At 33.1% G+C, this 17411-nt stretch overlaps 2 protein-coding genes, 1 long non-coding RNA gene and 1 pseudogene across 3 annotated transcripts; 3 read left to right on the plus strand and 1 right to left on the minus strand.

Moving 5' to 3' along the window:
* Positions 1 to 386: 386 nt before the first annotated feature.
* On the minus strand, positions 387 to 5486 carry LOC128172804 (uncharacterized). The gene is made up of 12 exons (XM_052838549.1): positions 5313 to 5486; positions 4137 to 4211; positions 3795 to 3896; positions 3473 to 3544; positions 3085 to 3192; positions 2686 to 2778; positions 2482 to 2557; positions 2173 to 2327; positions 1631 to 1695; positions 1448 to 1539; positions 1017 to 1126; positions 387 to 805 (listed from the first exon to the last, which is right to left on the minus strand). Exons 1-12 carry the CDS (start codon positions 5469 to 5471, stop codon positions 482 to 484), a joined length of 1431 nt encoding a protein of 476 aa, XP_052694509.1. The 5' UTR covers positions 5472 to 5486; the 3' UTR covers positions 387 to 481.
* Positions 2813 to 3767, plus strand: LOC128172857 (uncharacterized). The gene is made up of 3 exons (XR_008242369.1): positions 2813 to 2894; positions 3102 to 3208; positions 3493 to 3767. It is a non-coding gene; the product is annotated as an uncharacterized LOC128172857 (long non-coding RNA).
* A 329-nt stretch (positions 5487 to 5815) lies between the features above and the next one.
* Positions 5816 to 14375, plus strand: LOC128174693 (uncharacterized). Its single transcript, XM_052840185.1, has 5 exons — positions 5816 to 5936; positions 7748 to 7847; positions 9536 to 9656; positions 9958 to 12379; positions 14319 to 14375. The coding sequence occupies exons 3-5, from the start codon at positions 9646 to 9648 to the stop codon at positions 14373 to 14375; spliced, it is 2490 nt and encodes an 829-aa protein (XP_052696145.1). The 5' UTR covers positions 5816 to 5936; positions 7748 to 7847; positions 9536 to 9645.
* A 418-nt stretch (positions 14376 to 14793) lies between these two features.
* LOC128172779 (uncharacterized) lies at positions 14794 to 15514 on the plus strand (annotated as a pseudogene).
* The last annotated feature ends 1897 nt before the right edge of the window (positions 15515 to 17411 follow it).

Raw genomic sequence — 17411 nt, forward strand, 5'->3', positions numbered from 1 at the left:
TCCAGTAAAGCTAATCTTTCAGTTTTGTAAAACTGGCTTTACAACAATTCAATTATGAAATTTACTTTTAAGTTATGATAATTAAATATAGTTGTAAAGACATCTTTACTTTTGTAAATCTAATGGAAAAGTTTTATTTACACTTTAAATTTTAAAAATTCATTTAGCGATAATACCATTCAAGCTTTCATAGTACTTTTTAAGCTTATTACATAAATGCCTTTAATCATTAGAAAATTAAAATGCTTGAAATAAAAACCAACAACACCATTTAAAACATCATCATAATAACTCTTTATTTCAGTAGAGACATGATATATAATATATATATATATATATATATATATATATATATATATATATATATATATATATATATATATATAGTTCATAAAGGATGACATTTATTCAATGCAAAAAAACAAACAAACTGATGGCTATTTAGAACAATTTTCCCAGTCCTGAATTACAGATGTTAACCTTAAGGAGACACAATCCACATGAACTGTTCAGGAAGCGTTGGAGGTTCTTCATCCTTAAGACTTCCACGAGTCCTTTTGGAAAGCAGTCTTTTACTCCTGACTGGACAAGTCTCCAGGAACTTTTTGTCCAGACTGTCTTTAACACTCCGGAAGCTTTCACTTTCCCAGGAAAAAGGGTGGGAAATAAAGCCATCATCCCCTTCCTCGTCGCTACTCATGTACTTATGTGCTGACTTGCTGGAAAGTAATCCACGCACAAGCTCCTTCTTGTCCTTTGACCATTTTGTTTTCTTGTCCAAGGCAGACAGCCGACGTCTAAGTTTCTGCAATGATGAACAAAGATAATGAATTTTAAAATAGTTTAAATTCTTTTGAAAAAAGAAAGAACAAAAAAGCTTGATATGCCTCTTAAATCAGCTTCTCGTATCACACAATCATAATAGAAAGAATCCCAATAATTAGAATAAAAATTATTTAGAAATATCTGAACTGTTGAAATATGACATGTTAAAACCATTCTCAATCTAATATTACCTCCTTTTTTCTCTCATAGGTTGCCTGCCTCTTTTTGTGAATTTCTGCCTTGTTTTTTGACATTCTGTTTTCTGCCTCCTTCTTTGAGGTGAAATATCTTTTGATGGCACCTGCAAAAGAAATTAATGAATAAGAAATGTTCTCAATATAAAAAATCAAGTAGTTTTGAATCAATCTTGTTATCAGGCCACAGTAAGCTGGTTCACCTTCTCAGTTGACTGAGAAATAAATCGTATTAAATAACTGCATCACGAAATGCATATACATGCACATAACCTCATTCATATTTACAGTTGTGGTTACACTACCAACTTTGCAAATTCGTCTATGGTTTTAATTTTATATCAACTGCCTGTTAATATAACAGTTGTGTTCACAGATCATAGATATTTTACTTTAAAAAAAATGTATAAATGACATTTAAAATTTACCATGTATAACTTCCTCTGAGGTATCTGGGGCAATTCCTTGCACACTTGTTTTAATGTAATTGGTAAGTTCAAAGTTGTCTTCATCTGTATACCTGTGAGCAAATATCAAAATATTTGGGAAACTGATTTTTAGATTTTCATTTAATTTCATTTGGATTCTGGCAAGAGTTAATCTAGTAATACCTCTTTTTCAAATTCCATGTCATGTCTCTCTCAAGGCCACTTGTGTAAAAATCTTTAACTGCAACCTGAAAGCATTCAGAATACTTAAGATACTTGGTCATGCTCTTCAGTGTACATGTACAGTTGAACTTCGATATCTCGAACACTGATATCTGGAATACATGAAATTATCGAAGTGATTTTTAAGTCCCAACCACTTATTTTTCAAGTTTTTTACCCTCAAATACTCGGATATCTCAAAGTTTTTAAATGGTCGCATATGCATCTAGTTCGAGATAACAAAGTTATCTGTATATATCTTACCTCCTACTAAATTGTAAGGAAATCATTAGTTAATAGCAGTCACATGAAGACCGTGTATAATCCATACACAGTCAGTTCGTAATATATCTCCCCTTGAGCATGATGACGTCATTCTTAGAGTATTGTTTTGTACCAACATTGAAACTTCTAACTCTGTTATAAACTTTTTGAAACTTCTGTTACAAAAACATTAATTGAAATTATCACATATAAAATCTATAAAAAATAGTATGACTTACTCTTATTTTACTTGGAATCTCTACAGGTTCATTTGCTTTTCTTTTTTCCATCTCTCCTTTAATGGTTGAAACGTCTTTTTTCAAGCTTGTGATCCCCTGCATCATTTCCTTTTGGTTTCCAATGATTTCTTGAAGTTGTTGCTTAAGTGATTTTCCTTTAACAAAGAAAGTTGTTTTTTACACAGACTATAAAAAAGAATATTAAGTGAAATGAAAGTATCCACTAATGGATTTTGATATCTTGTAAAATTAAAGCAACTTTACCCCTAAGCCCCTGTCCCTTTAAAAAAATGAAAGTACGAATATTACCACTGGATATTTCTGCACCAGGTGTTACATGCACATTTGGTTGTTGAGTCATATCATTTCTTTGGGTTCTTGAACCCTGCATTTATATAAAAAAAAACCCACATAAATACATTTTTGATAAGAATGCTTGTACCACCACAATAATGAATTATGATACTTTCTCCATTTATTGGGTATCCTGGTTTTAGCTGAAAGGATACCTACCAAATTTCTGCCTGTTTGACTTTGATTTGAAGCAGGAGTTAACGTTGTCCTTTTTCTTGGGGACTTTCTAGTTGGTGATTTCCGAATTCCAGAATAAAACGAAACAAACATAAATTCAATAACAATTGTTTAATACAGATGTATATAAAAGGAGCCACGGACAGATGCCAGACAAGAGCTCTCTTGAGCTTCCAGCCCATTACGTACCAGTAATTAAACTAAAAAATGATAAACTGCATGATTGTTTGGGCATTATGATCATGATGGTCTACTCAGAATTCGAAGAAAAATTTATTTGTGGTAATAAATCTTTGTCTCCCAAACATTCGTGCAATAAATGTTTAATAGGGTTACCCCTTCCTGAAACAAATATCAATAATAAATATGTAATTTATTTACCATTTGATTTCCACAAGGTGCATCGATATCACTGCTGTCAGAATCTGATGGCATTGGTACTCTTCCAATTTGAACCACATTCCTGGCTTGTGGGGTTTTCTCTTTTAACTGTTGGATTTAAAAAGTAAGAGATAAAAATGAAAATTTACAAAATATTGAGAATTATTTAGTATGTTATAGCATTATCCAAACATATGATGATAAGTAAATTGTTGTGCTATTTGAAAGTTGATACATGTATTTAAATAATGTAGCCATATTCTATATCTTTTAAATAATAAACATGTATATGCTTGGCTAATGCTTGAAATAGAAACTATTCATATGAGGATTGTATCAATAAGTACAGGAAATTGTTTAAGTTCTGTTGTTCCTGAAAGCCTCTTACTTGTGATTTTTTGCATTTAGATGTCCTCTTTCTTGGGGATTTTCTAAGGGGAGGTAAAGGACCAGGAGAGCTCTGTTGAGACAAAATCAAAATATTGATACAAAGTACTGAAAGTCAGACTTTTGTTGATGTTTCATTATACCGGTACATCAAGATCAACTCCCCATTTCTTCATCACAACTGTTTAAAAACTGATATCAAAAACAAAGTCTATGTCTATATTTTTGGATTTTCCAACATGCAACCAGATGCATGGTAATTAGATAAAGAGATGGTTTGTGCATAATAAAGATAATGGGTGTCAATAAATATTTTTACATACCATGTAAATAGACAGATCATTGCTGTCAGAATATGAATCTGATGGCAGTAATAGTCTCCTAGTCTGTACATTACTGGCCTTTGGGTTTTTGTCTGTTGACTGCTAGAAATAAAGCAAAAATCTTTTAATATCAAGATAATCATGTTAATCAAAGGTGCGTGTTATTAATACTATTGATGTGATTGACAATTTATACCGTATTTTTTCTATTGTGATTTGCTTCTTAAATGCATTTAAAATATTCACGAGTAGAAATAAATAAATCATGATAAATATTATCATGATATGTACATACTGGGCATCAAGTGAATTAAGTACATGTGCATTATGATAGATCCTTACTTGTGATAGTGACTTATGAATAAGTACATGTTTCCTTGGTGACCTTCTGAGGGTAGGCGTTTGTTCTTGAAATTTCTGCAAAAGAAGACACAGAAAATGTTATCTCCAAAAATAAATTATTCATGTCAAGATTTATAAATACTGTAGATTCCTTCTTAAATGCAAGGAATGTAAATATCTGCGTTAAATCTCAAGAGGCACATCTCGCAGATTTTATAACCTCGCTTCTATTTATCAGACAATTGTAAACTACCAGGTAATTGAAAATTTGATAAAAATTCAACATTTTATATTCTCACAATTTAATGCAAAATATTTAAATCATGGAATTAGAATATCATGACAGTTTCTGCAATTTTAGAGCTAATACTAAAGCAAGCAAGTAGCAAAGGGGTAAGGGTGGGGGAACATGCAGCCCCGCCTCATCCCATACTTTTATTTTCGGGAAACCAACTACTACGCGCATTGATGCAGTTTTCCGGTCAATTTTTTCTTTGATACGTCGATCAATAAAAAAATTATTATCTTCATTTCTTAAATCAATCAAATTTCAAAACACAGTGTATATGAACTCAAATGTAATAGCTGCATATGGACTTCAATACAATGTTAAAATAATTCAATGGCAAAAATAATTCTTAAGACTTGGTGTTCTGCATATACATGTATAACAGTTTTATCTTAAGAAGCGTACAAGTTTTACAATAGATATCTTTCTTTTAATGTATAACACAAAGTCTGTATGTATATAAATTGATTACAGGCAGGAGTCACGGGACATAGCACCAGAGATGTTTTTAAATTACCCAAAATATACCTCATACACCCCCCCCCCACCACTTAAATAAGCGTGAGAGAAAAAAACCCGGAAAAATGTTCTGGATCCGCGCATAAAACCATTATACCTCAAACACCAGCCCCCCCCCCCCCCCCCAAGGCAAACTCAAATAAGCGTCAGAATTCCCTCCCCCCCAAAAAAAAACCGGAAAATTTTCTGGATCCGCGCATTAAACCAATATGATATGAAATATCGGGGGGGGGGGGGGTCGAACCAGAGGGAAGTGACACCTCCCGTCAATGAAGTTTCATATATATAGAGAGAGAAATCTAAATAAACTGCCACAAAATAAACAGAAGACCTATCATAAGGCTAGTGATGATACAATGCATTCTTACCTTTTTCTTTGATCTGGGTGCGGAGAGAATGCTTTCAGATCCCGATTCCGATTCAATGGGCGAAAGTCGATGATCATCAGCATCCGGCGTTTCCTCAATATGCAAATAAAAACTCTCTTGCTCATCTATGTCTGTGTCTAGTTCGGTTGTTGAGTCCATAACGATAATTTGAGCTCAGTAACGATCGTTCTCCCCATCTTCGAGTTTTATACTGTTCAAATGCGATTAAGAAAGCTCTCGGTGGCAGTGATTGGTCAATTGACCACAAGCGCGCACACATGCACGTGTTCTCCTTTTTTGGAACAAGTTATCGGATGCCTGTACCTACCCTTATTTAATAAAATATCAAAATGTTAAATTTGTACGGATAGTCAAATAAAAGAATAAACAATTTTAATAAATATCGGACATGCATTCCCCCCTGCTTTATTAAATAAATAAGGTTACGCTAATCACTAGCTGATTATAGGGCACACGTACGAAATAAATAAGAACGGGTGAATTCCGCCTCATCTTTGGCGCGGATTGATGAACAAAGGAAAGTTGATGAACTACAACATTTTGTACAACGTTTGTGATTGATTATGACAGAAGATAGAATATTGCAGAGTTGATACATGTTAGGTAAGTGGTAACATTGACTTATAACCATGATAACACATATATACATAATAAGCATGTATGAACGGATATTTTTATAGAACAGCGGTAGAGGGTCAACTGATCGTGATCGTGATTATGCGATCGTGATCTAGCGAGTGGCCAAGTTTTTCATATTGGGAATTCAATCCCCAAACAAATACAGCCATGTAAAATCCCGATGTATGCTGTAGATCTAATGTTTTAATGTTTAATTGATCATGACTTAATGACACTGGTGTGTATAGAGAGAGGAGAGAGAGCTCGAGAGTTGTCCCAACATCCGACAACATTTTTCGCGGCTCGAGGTACGGGTGCTTACAGACAGGAGATGTTATGTTATACATGTAGCAGGGACGTATATATAAGTATATAGTTTTATACATCCCTGGTTATAGTTTAAATTTTATGTATTTATTTATTTTTTTTTGGGGGGGGGGTGTCACACACATTGATTTACACTTTGATGATGGTCTTAGGACTTTCAAAAGGAAATACTGTACTACTGTACAATTACCAAAGAGAAGAATGTTTTTATTTGTTTATTTTTGCTGGGGGGGGGGGGGGGGGGTTCTGGGGATTCTATCTCCCAACCAATAGATAGCACAATTGGGGGAGGTTAATCTGAAAATACATGTACAAAGCAGGGACACCTGTTGTTTTGATCAATTTGTTTGGCCCACAGTCATTATATAAACTTGTAGAGTTTCTTCCAACAAACAAGGGGGATTTGTGGGAAGAATATTTTTAAGGTTTAATTTCAGGTTTTATGTTTTAAATTGCCATTATGAAATTTATACATATCAACATACATGATCTTAATTACTAGCAGTCGCGTTAAAACTTAAGTTGGTATGGGACATCTGTCGATATTAATGTGGATTAAAGTGCATTATAATTAGAATACTTTAACCAGTTTAGAATTTTCACATTTTACAAATTTTAGCCAAAAATTTGCTTATAAAAATATTTGGAGAGGTAAAAATTGTAAAACCCCCATCGGGAGTCGAACTCATGACATACAGATTCGAAGTAAACCTGTTAGGTGACTATGTTGGGAAAGAAACAACTAATATAATTATACTTCATTTTATTGTTTATTTCGATAAACAATATGTCACAACATGGAGGTGTCCCATACCACCTTAAAATAAGTCAGAAAATGCGCCTTAAAATTCAGTTCCATTTAATTTATTGTAATTGTCAATGAGCTTTACAACTAATTGGATTGCAAAATAAACATCCCAGGTTTTAGACAATTAAAAACCGTGTTATAAGTTAAGTTATGTTACATCATATTAACATAAGTATATTTTTCTCGATATCTGTTTATAATAAAGTTAAATAGTGCATTAAAACCTTAAATATTTGTAATTGTATTCATATAATTCATGATATTGATACATCCAAATCAGGCCCTACCTTCACCAACTTTCCACAAGTCAACACTCAGCATTTTTACCTCTAATTTATTAGGTTAATCCTTAACAGGAATTGAGTTGAGGATTGAGTTAAGTGAATTAAAAATTTTGATGATGGTGAGGCCAGGTTGTATACATGCATGTCTCCACAACCTCTACATTTGTTACGTTTAATAGCTAGCTGACTAAAATAATGAATGATTATTCATAATTGAATTATTCAAATATACCATATGGTAGATATATTAGAAAAAAATGTGCAATAACATATGCTCATAATAATTATAAACTTTGAATTAATGTTTAAAGAATGCATCTTTTTTAGGAGAGACAGAGAGAGTACATAATACATTTATTTATTGTCATTTTTTACAGACTAAACAGTGAAAAGGATAAACAGAATATTTGCTGGAATACTACACTTCTTATTCCTGTAATTGGTCAACGGTTATGGATCTACGCAATATACATTTATGTAAGTAACCTAGGAGTCTGGATTTAAGTAATTGTTATATTTTCATATCTGTGCACATATTTTTAAGGATGTGTTATATTGCTGAAATTTTTTTATGTAAGTTGCTTACTACTGGTATTCAAATACTGTTAGTTGAGAGCATTAATCGGGTTAATCCTCTGAAACATGTTTTGCACAGTTCTTTCTGTTGCCTTTAGATGTATGTTGTTAAAACTAATGGATTCCCAAGATCAAAACTCATGACAACGAGCTGTTATTATCTGTTGTAAATATTTTGGGAAACATTGAGCTTGGATAACATGGACCCCTCTTTGCAGGGCACCCTTTTTGATGTGTAGGATTTCAGTGTTTCACACTGTTAGGTGTAAATTAACAACATGGCACTGCATCTGGAAGTCAGCAGCAGTACATAGATAAACCATCTAGCATACACATGTCAGCTATTATTATCTCACTTAAAATTCCAACAGTCATTAATATCCAACCGGGATGATCTTTGCTCTCTACAGGTTGTTTATTATTTGTCTTGGTATGTGATAGGAACCTAATGCAGCAATCCATTCTAAAACTATTGTATTAGTTTTAAATCATTCAAGTTTATTAGATATCATGTACTTCCATAAATGATAATGATGCATCATTATTATGAAAGTGTTTACAGTTTAGAAATAAATTACAATGAAAAAATATACCCTGTGCACAAACAACTTGAATTAACCAGTATCTTCTTAGTACACATGCACTACCAGACTGACACTTTGTGCTAGCCTAGAAAGATCTTGTGATTAAAAAAAAATTTAAGAATTTCAACAAAAAGTGTTTGAAAAAACCCCAACAAATTCATCATTGAAGGAATCATTATTTCTGAGGTTATTTTATTTAATGCTTTTTGAAAGTGAACTTTATATATTTCTTTTTTTTTTGCATTTCTGGTATTGACTAACCAGAATTTAACTTTCAAAAACTTTTTTCTAATGTCTCATTTTTATATAGATACTTATAAATAGATAAACCGGTGTTTTCCACCCAATTTTATCTTCGTGATTTTTTTATACAATTTTTATAAAGTATTTTGAAGTAAAGAAAAATTTAAAATTGTTTGATTTAAAATCAAACAGTTTCTAACATCTTTACATATAGAATGGAGCTCTCCTTTTTCAGGAGATACCAATAAATAAAGTCTAAAAATGACCTAGACCATCCAACTCTCAGAGTAGGGGACAATTATTATGCCTGTCACAGTGACCCAGAAAAACTGTATCTTTTCTTCTAATACCTGATCACAGATTTTTTAATTAGTAAATTTTTTAATAGAAAATTTATTTCACCCAAAAGAAGTTTAATTTTTTTATCAAGGGTGATGTTTAAATTTTGGTAAATGTCAAGCTGATTAGATCTTTAAACCTCTCCAAAAACCTTCTGTACCGCTCTATTAGGAGTGAATCAAAGAACTAATTTAAATTGGAATGGTAAATGTATGATCTCTGCAAAAGCATCACAAGACATCAGCTTTCCTTGCATATGCATCGAAAATATAGCCCTCTCACCATGTACAAGTTACAAACAAGTACAAGTTGTACAAACGTCTGAAACACTCCCATTATGAGGATTGGTTTTGTGTACAATATGAAAATGATTTCTTCTTGTTAAAATTTTAAATAAACAGTGTCACAATATTTTTTTTTTAGATGAGAAGAGCATTCTGTACTAGTATCTACCTGGGTTAGGGCCAAAGAGAAGAAATATAAAGAATAATATTTGATTAAAACTTGTCAATGCCACTTATTTCATATTGATTATGGAGTCCCGGTAAGTTTTATACATGTTTTATTATATTTTCATTCAATTCATAGTTATCATGTCAAGAGATAAATTTGTTAGTCTGATAAATATATTTCTGTAAATGAAGATATAATTGAATGAAGCACTGACTTTAATTTGATACTGGTTGTATTATGTATTCAGTAATTCTTGAATTATAATGTACTATACTATATGTATTTTTTGAGGCGTCGAGCTAATGCTCGACAGCATTCTAGTGATCGTCTGGATTGGCAATTGTCCAAAAATTCATAATTATATTGATTCTGAATGCACGATTTTATTTTAGCCATGAAACATCATCAAGAAAAAGAAGATATTGCACCATTTGTCAGCAAGACTTTAGTGACAGATATTTCAGGAGACACACTTGTGAAGAGAAGGCCGAAAATATATCTCAACCGACTCAGTCTAAATGTGATGAACCTATTTTGTTGCCAGCATCTGAACCAGAAATGGAAAATTTTGAAAATCAGATGGAAGAATCAGACATGGAGGAGGAATTCCTTATGGGACATTTATCATCAAGTTCATCTGACAGTACCAGTGAAGAGGAGGTTCTAGATACTGAGTTATTTAATGAGTTTTATTTAGATAACATTGAACACAGAGAAAATGAAAGTGAAAAGCAATCTGTAGATATACAGGGGGGATATCAAAATTATGTCATCGCAGTGTTGAAAATCTTGCTTGTGTGGCAAGTTGTGCACTATGTTTCTGATGCAGCATTTTCAGTTTTGTTGTTTTTATTAAGATCTTTGTTTTACGTTTTTTCATTTTCATCTGATTTAGCTAAATCTTTTTACCAAAGTTTCCCAGTTACAATGTACCAATTACACAAATATATTTCATTTGAAAAAGACGATTTTGAAAAATATGTCGTGTGTCCAAAATGTCATTGTTTGTATGAATTTCAAGATTGTTGTCATTTGGTTGAGGGCATACAAACTTCAAAATTGTGTTCAAATGTTGTGATGCCAAATCATGTAATGAGTCATTATAGGAGACCATGTGGTGAATTATTATTGAAGTCAATTAATGTTGGAGGAAAAAAGAAATTGATTGCTAGAAAAACATATTGTTATAAAAGTTTGAAATTGTCTTTGCAAAGATTAGTTAATAGAAAAGATTTTGAAGAAACTTGTGAACTTTGGCGTTTTAGAGAAGTGCCCCATGATGTTTTCAATGATGTTTATGATGGGGAGATATGGCAGAAATTTAATGGCTTAGAGTATAATTTTTTTACTTCTGAAAGAAATTATGGTGTAATGATGAATGTTGATTGGTTCCAACCATTTAAGTACTCAAATTATTCAATAGGTGCAATTTATCTAACCATTTTGAATTTGCCAAGAGAGGAGAGGTTTAAAAAGAAAAACATGATACTTGTAGGTTTAATTCCAGATATGAAATCAGAACCTCCAACAAATTCTTTCATAGAACCTCTTGTTGAAGAATTACGGGAAGCATGGCATGGATTTAGTTTGAAAAGTTATAAGTCAAAAACACCTGTTATTTTCAAACTTGTCTTATTATGTGTGGGATGTGATATTCCTGCAAGTAGAAAACTTTGTGGTTTTTTGGGTCATGGGGCAACAAGAGGTTGTAACAAGTGTATGAAACAGTTTGAAGGGGGTATAGGCGAGAAGAGTTACGCCGGTTTCAATTTTTCAGAATGGGAAATGAGAGATGCAAAGTCTCATAGAGATATTGTACGCAAGATTGTTAAGTCAAAGACTAAAGGTAAACGAGAAAACTTAGAAAAATTTTATGGTGTTAGATATTCTGTATTATTAGAGCTAGATTACTTTGACCCCATTAGAATGACTATTATAGATCCTATGCACAACTTATTTTTGGGAACAGCAAAACGTGTCTTGAACTTGTGGATTGATTATAAAGTTTTGTCAGCTGATGATTTAAAACAAATGCAAGCTAGAGTAGAGAAGGTACATTGTCCATCTGATATTGGGAAACTTCCTCAAAAGTTTGCCAGCAGTTTTGGTTCCTTTAATGCTGACCAATGGAAAAATTGGACAGTCTTATTTTCAATCTATGTTTTAAAAGATATTCTTCCAGTGGATCATTTAGACTATTGGAGGAAATTTGTTCTTGCTTGCAAAATACTGTGTACAAGAAGTTTGACTAAAAACAATGTTAAGGTGGCACACCTACTCTTATTGTCATTTTGTGAAAAAATAGAAAAAGCTTTTGATGGTAAAGGTCTTACCATGAACATGCATTTACATGCACACTTACAAAGGTGTATTTTTGATTTTGGACCGGTGTACTCATTTTGGTTATTTAGTTTTGAAAGAGAAAATGGCATTCTTGGATCATTTCCAACCAATAAAAGATGTATAGAAATGCAGTTGATGCGAAAGTTTGAAAAAAGTATGCATGTTTTTGATATTTCTTATAACGAAAATGTAAATGATGACTTCGGTCCAGATTTTTTGAAAATGTTATCATTGTATGATGAAAAAGACAGGGGTTCTTTGCAACAGATGAAAAGTGCTTCAAAATTTTTTGATTATATGAAAATGTCATCAAGGCACACACGCTATGATGTATGGGACTGGACATTTGATACAGATAAATGTTTGTCATTTTCTTCCACAAAAAACTGTACGTTAAGTGAAAAAGAGACTGAATACCTTCAACAGATGTACTTAAAATTATATCCAAATGTGCCACATAGTTCAATGGTTGTATGTATGTCGTCATGCAGATCAGTAAAAGATGTATCTATTTTTGGTTCAGTGCTAGGAGTTAAGAATGGACGGAGTAGCCGTTCATGTATTGTTGTAGCAAATTGGTGTGCTGAAGATGGCAAAATTGCAGATTTTGATGATATGGAACTTGATTCAAGACCAGGTCAAATATTAAAAATTTATTTGCATAATGTTATTATTAATGGTAAATCTTCTGTCCATGTAATAGCGAAAGTTCAGTGGTATGGAAAGTTGGAGGAAGGTATGAAATTTTATTATGGAAAACCAGTGACTGTGTGGAGGAACAATATTTTTGAACAAGAAGGTCCAGCATCATTTATTCCTGTTCAGAGAATAAGGTGTAAAGCAGTGTATGCTTTTGACATTGTTTGTGGTGAAAGAAATGTTATTGTAATTGTACCAAGAGAACGATTTCTTAGCTGATCTGTGATTGAATTAAGTAAAAAAGTCTTAAGTTTATGTGGTTGCATAATTATATTGAGTATCAAATAATTGTATATGTATTTTTTGTCAGGCAAATGCAGTCAAGCACACATGTATGTTTTCGTGTGAAGCTGGACACATGAAAAATACATACTGCATTCATATACACATTTTCGTGAAGTCGAGCACACATGTTTTCGTGTGAAGCTGGACACATGAAAAATACATACTGCATTCATATTCACATTTTCGTGAAGTCGAGCACACATGTTTTCGTGTGAAGCTGGACACATGAAAAATACATACTGCATTCATATTCACATTTTCGTGAAGTCGAGCACACATGTTTTCGTGTGAAGCTGGACACATGAAAAATACATACTGCATTCATATTCACATTTTCGTGAAGTCGAGCACACATGTTTTCGTGTGAAGCTGGACACATGAAAAAAAATACTGCATTCATATTCATATTTTCGTGAAGTCGAGCACATATGTTTTCGTGTGAAGCTGGACACATGAAAAATACATACTGCATTCATATTCACATTTTCGTGAAGTCGAGCACATGTTTTTGTGTGAAGCTGGACACATGAAAAAACCATACTGCATTCATATTCACATTTTCGTGAAGTCGAGCACACGTTTTTGTGTGTATCATTTCTTTTAACATTTTTTTTTTTATAGTGTGTATTCGTATATGCATTTTATTAATTAATTAAAGCAAACAACAGATGTGAACTCCATGATTTCTTTTATTTATCACCACAATTATTTTATATTCAGTAAAACATTATGCAGGTTATATATACTTGAGTTTTATTTTGTACAATAAATTTTTATAATGAGAAATTTATTTTGCTTTTTTTTTTTTTTAAAGATGCATTTAAACGTAAATTATATACAGTACTGAGCTAAATAAAGTTCACTTATAATTGAGACATAAAGAGAGGTAAAGATGATATAACGGTTTGTTTCGTTGTTTTTAAGTAGAAGTTATGTACTGAAAATTAACCTTACATGCAGTGAAGTTTAGTAAAAACATTTAACCAACCAGGTGTCGAGAAACTGAAAAAAGTTAATATTAAATATCACCTTTAATTTTGTATAATGTTGCATCAAAGGTAACCATTCCTTTATCTTTCTTTGTAAACATAAGATAAAGTTGATCTTTATCTTTGATTGAGACGTAAAGATAAGTAAAGGTAATCTGTTTCTTTGTATTGAAGTAAATGTAATGTAAATAGTAACTTTACATTCAGTAAAGTCAATGTAAAGTTTAACCTGATTTTTATTATACCTTTACTGACCTTTACTACCAAAGTAAATATTTGTAAAGATGTTTTCATGCAGTGAAACCCCTGTATTGTGCAGGTAAAAAAATCTTTTCTTTCTTTCACTTCTTCCTTCCTTTCAACTCCACGTTGCTAAACACGGTTTATCACCTGTGTGGATAATTGTTCTTTCTATCCTTTTCTTTCTTTCTCAAAAGTATGCGGTATCGTTGTATGAGAAAACTCCGCCTCCTATCACTCTTGACCAATCCTAGACCTGTAAAGATACTGGTGACCATCAAGAAATTTGCACGCAGCCTTGACTTACATAATATTCTGCTGACCATGTACAATTTACAAAAAAAAAAAATCAATCATGCCCTGTCACTTCGTGGGAGAAGAGGTGATTTGCTCTGGTACATAATTACATTATTTGTATTATTACTTATAATTATTGTATGCAAAGTATGGTTAGTTTCAAGTTTTGAACTTTATTTGTATTTTTATGTTAACGTACAGCGCCGGAAAAAAATCCAACGGGGGGGGGGGGTGCAGGCGGGAGAAAACCTATTCCCCCTTTCTATAATTGAAAAACATGTTAATGTATAATCAATCTTGTGTGAATGTTTACGGTTTTAATGTATTTTTGAGAATGGATTTGATTTTTTTTTTTCAGACCAAACAACGATCACAATGACTGACACGTAGTCTATGCGTGAGTTTTATATATTACTGTAATCATTTTTATCTTTTTGTTGTTCGTTTATTTTGTTTGTTAATTATTTATTTAGTTTTACATGGGGAAGGAATTGGATTGATCTCTTTTCTTATTCGTTTTTATGTTGTTGTTGATTTTTTATAATTATTATTATATCTTTAGATACCAGTCCACCATCTATCAACGCGTCGGTAACAACTGACAGCAAGCGAACATCCGCCGGTGTTGTTCTCATTGATACTCACATTCATCATACAATGACCACTGTTACTCACACACAGGTCCAAAGTTCATCTCGTGCCACTCGCTCACACACCCAAACTTCCACCCCCGTTGCTCACACACATGATCATACATCTACCGGTTCTACTCTCACACACACCCACGCATATCCACCCCCGTTATTAGTACACAGGATCAAACACCTATCGGATCTACTCTCACACACCGCACACCTCCACCCCCAAAATTAGCACACAGGATCAAACATCTACCGATTCTACTCTCACACACCCCAGCACATCCACCCCCGTAATCAGTACACAGGATCTAACATCCATCACTCCCACATCTACTTCCATAGTCAACATTTCCACAGTCATTACATCCACCCTTGTTTCTATATCCTACCCTGCAGAGAGGACTAACACGACCGATAAACAAAGTAAATGTGTTTATTACTTCTTGAGTTTATTGGCAATACCCATAGTTATTCTCGCATGCATTTATAATCAACGGCAAAAAAAGATAAACGGTGTTAATCGCATGACCAGCGACATCATAGAGGAACACAATAATTTCAACAGATTAAAAACCTCTGTTCATGACACTAATATCAAAATGGACGAACTTGATTCAGAATCTATTTAATATTGTATTTTTGTAATATGCATGTACTCTTATTTTTGTGTTCTCGTTTCTACATGTATTTGGATTGTAGAAATAAATGTGATATTTCGCATGTACGTGTTTTTCTTTTCCAATTTGTTCCAATTCTGATTTTTGTCTTGCATGCTACGAAACCTGATGTTGTAGATCAGCATGTAAGTAGTTAATTCATTTCTTAAATTATAAATTTAGTAGAGTGGCCCCAGGTGGAGTTTAAATATAAAGTATGCTATTGTGTTCATGTACAGCGTATTTATAATTAATTTTTTTGTGTTTAATTTTATTACAGTCCAAGATGCCTATGGCCTGGTAGTCTCTGCTGTGGTTATGGTGCTCCTCCTCCTCCTGGAATGGATCCTACGATCCATCTTAAGCCATTTTGGCATTGAATGCCGCGTCCCAGTGAGGAGGGGGAGGGAGGGGGAGTGATGTCGAAAACCCCCAACCACGGGACGAGGAAACCCGCCCCAAAGAGCGTGTATGTACAGAAGTTAACCTAATTAATCGTAACAATAAAAAAACCTCTTAAAAGCCTTTTCATATATAGATATATATATATATAGAATAACATTTTAAATATATTTTGTTTAACAGCTGGAAATGATGGAATCGACTGCCACGGGAAAAACGGATCAAGACAGACCGCTGCCAATTGGGGCAAAGGGTGGCCGACCCCGCACGATGCCCCCCAAAAAGTCTCTTCTGTTAACTCCGCCGTCTTACTACCTCAGATCGTAAGTCAAATGTGTTATTTCAGATTTCTCTATACTATACATTTAAAGGATTTTTCTTTGATTTTTAGCTCCAAGAATTAAAGGACAGAAAGACAAAAAGGACAGTGCGCTATAGTCAGATAGACTGTGCAACCTATTGACATGTTGAAAACAATTTTTATTAAATTTTATTGAATTACTATCATTGTTTTTTTAAATGAATTAACTGAAATGACAACAGTTTTGATTCGATATGACTGAGAGTAAGTCAAACCCGTTCCTCTGTCAATGTCATCTAGTGATTGGTGTTTGAAAAGTGAGAAAAGCCACGTAGTGAAATTCGATCGTAAGAAACATAACCACCTGAGTTGCGTAAAAATTGGTTGGAGTCTGTCTATAGGTCAACACACATGAAGACAAATCTAATGTACCAAGGGTAGATATACTGAAAACAAGAATATCTATTACTGTATTAAGTTTTATGGATAATAATTTTCCTTAATAGTTCAAGTGAGATCACCGTGTACTTGTCTATGATCAGATAACACATCTGACCATGAAAACGTCTAGTCTCATTATATGATGTTTTCTGTCCGAATCACAAAATGAAATTCGAGTGTAGGAGATGATCCTGTTCACTGATAATGTTCAACCACACTTCGTTAATCGGTGTCTTTTCTATATCTGATAAACACCATTTTAGTGATAACCATCTTTTATTTCAGACATCAGTATCAGTGCGTTGCACCATCGCACAGTGAACTTTCACCCATAATTAACAACGAAATAGATCAAAGACGTATATCGTCATTGCTCAATGCTTTCATAGTTAACAACGCAATCGATCAAAGGTGTATCGTATTCATTCGAGAACAATTACCCCCTCTTTTGTTTAACCTCTCTGTAAAGTAACATACCCCTCCCTACCCTCTCGTTGGGTGACGACGTTCCCGTTGGGGACACCGATGTGGATCATTGATCTATTGTTATAC

Source organism: Crassostrea angulata, chromosome 2 (assembly GCF_025612915.1).
Source record: "Crassostrea angulata isolate pt1a10 chromosome 2, ASM2561291v2, whole genome shotgun sequence".
Lineage (NCBI taxonomy): Eukaryota > Metazoa > Mollusca > Bivalvia > Ostreida > Ostreidae > Magallana > Magallana angulata.

Bases quoted from the DNA above. Each gene is read 5' to 3' on its own strand.
- LOC128174693 (XM_052840185.1), top strand. The intron at 12,380-14,318 runs GTATGTATGTCG...CTTTCTCAAAAG, and splicing joins TGCCACATAGTTCAATGGTT to TATGCGGTATCGTTGTATGA.
- LOC128172804 (XM_052838549.1), bottom strand. From the start codon at position 5,471: ATGGACTCAACAACCGAACTAGACACAGACATAGATGAGCAAGAGAGT. The intron at 3,545-3,794 runs GTATGTAAAAAT...TTGTCTCAACAG, and splicing joins ATGATCTGTCTATTTACATG to AGCTCTCCTGGTCCTTTACC. The intron at 3,193-3,472 runs GTAAGAGGCTTT...TAAATCCAACAG, and splicing joins CTAAATGCAAAAAATCACAA to TTAAAAGAGAAAACCCCACA.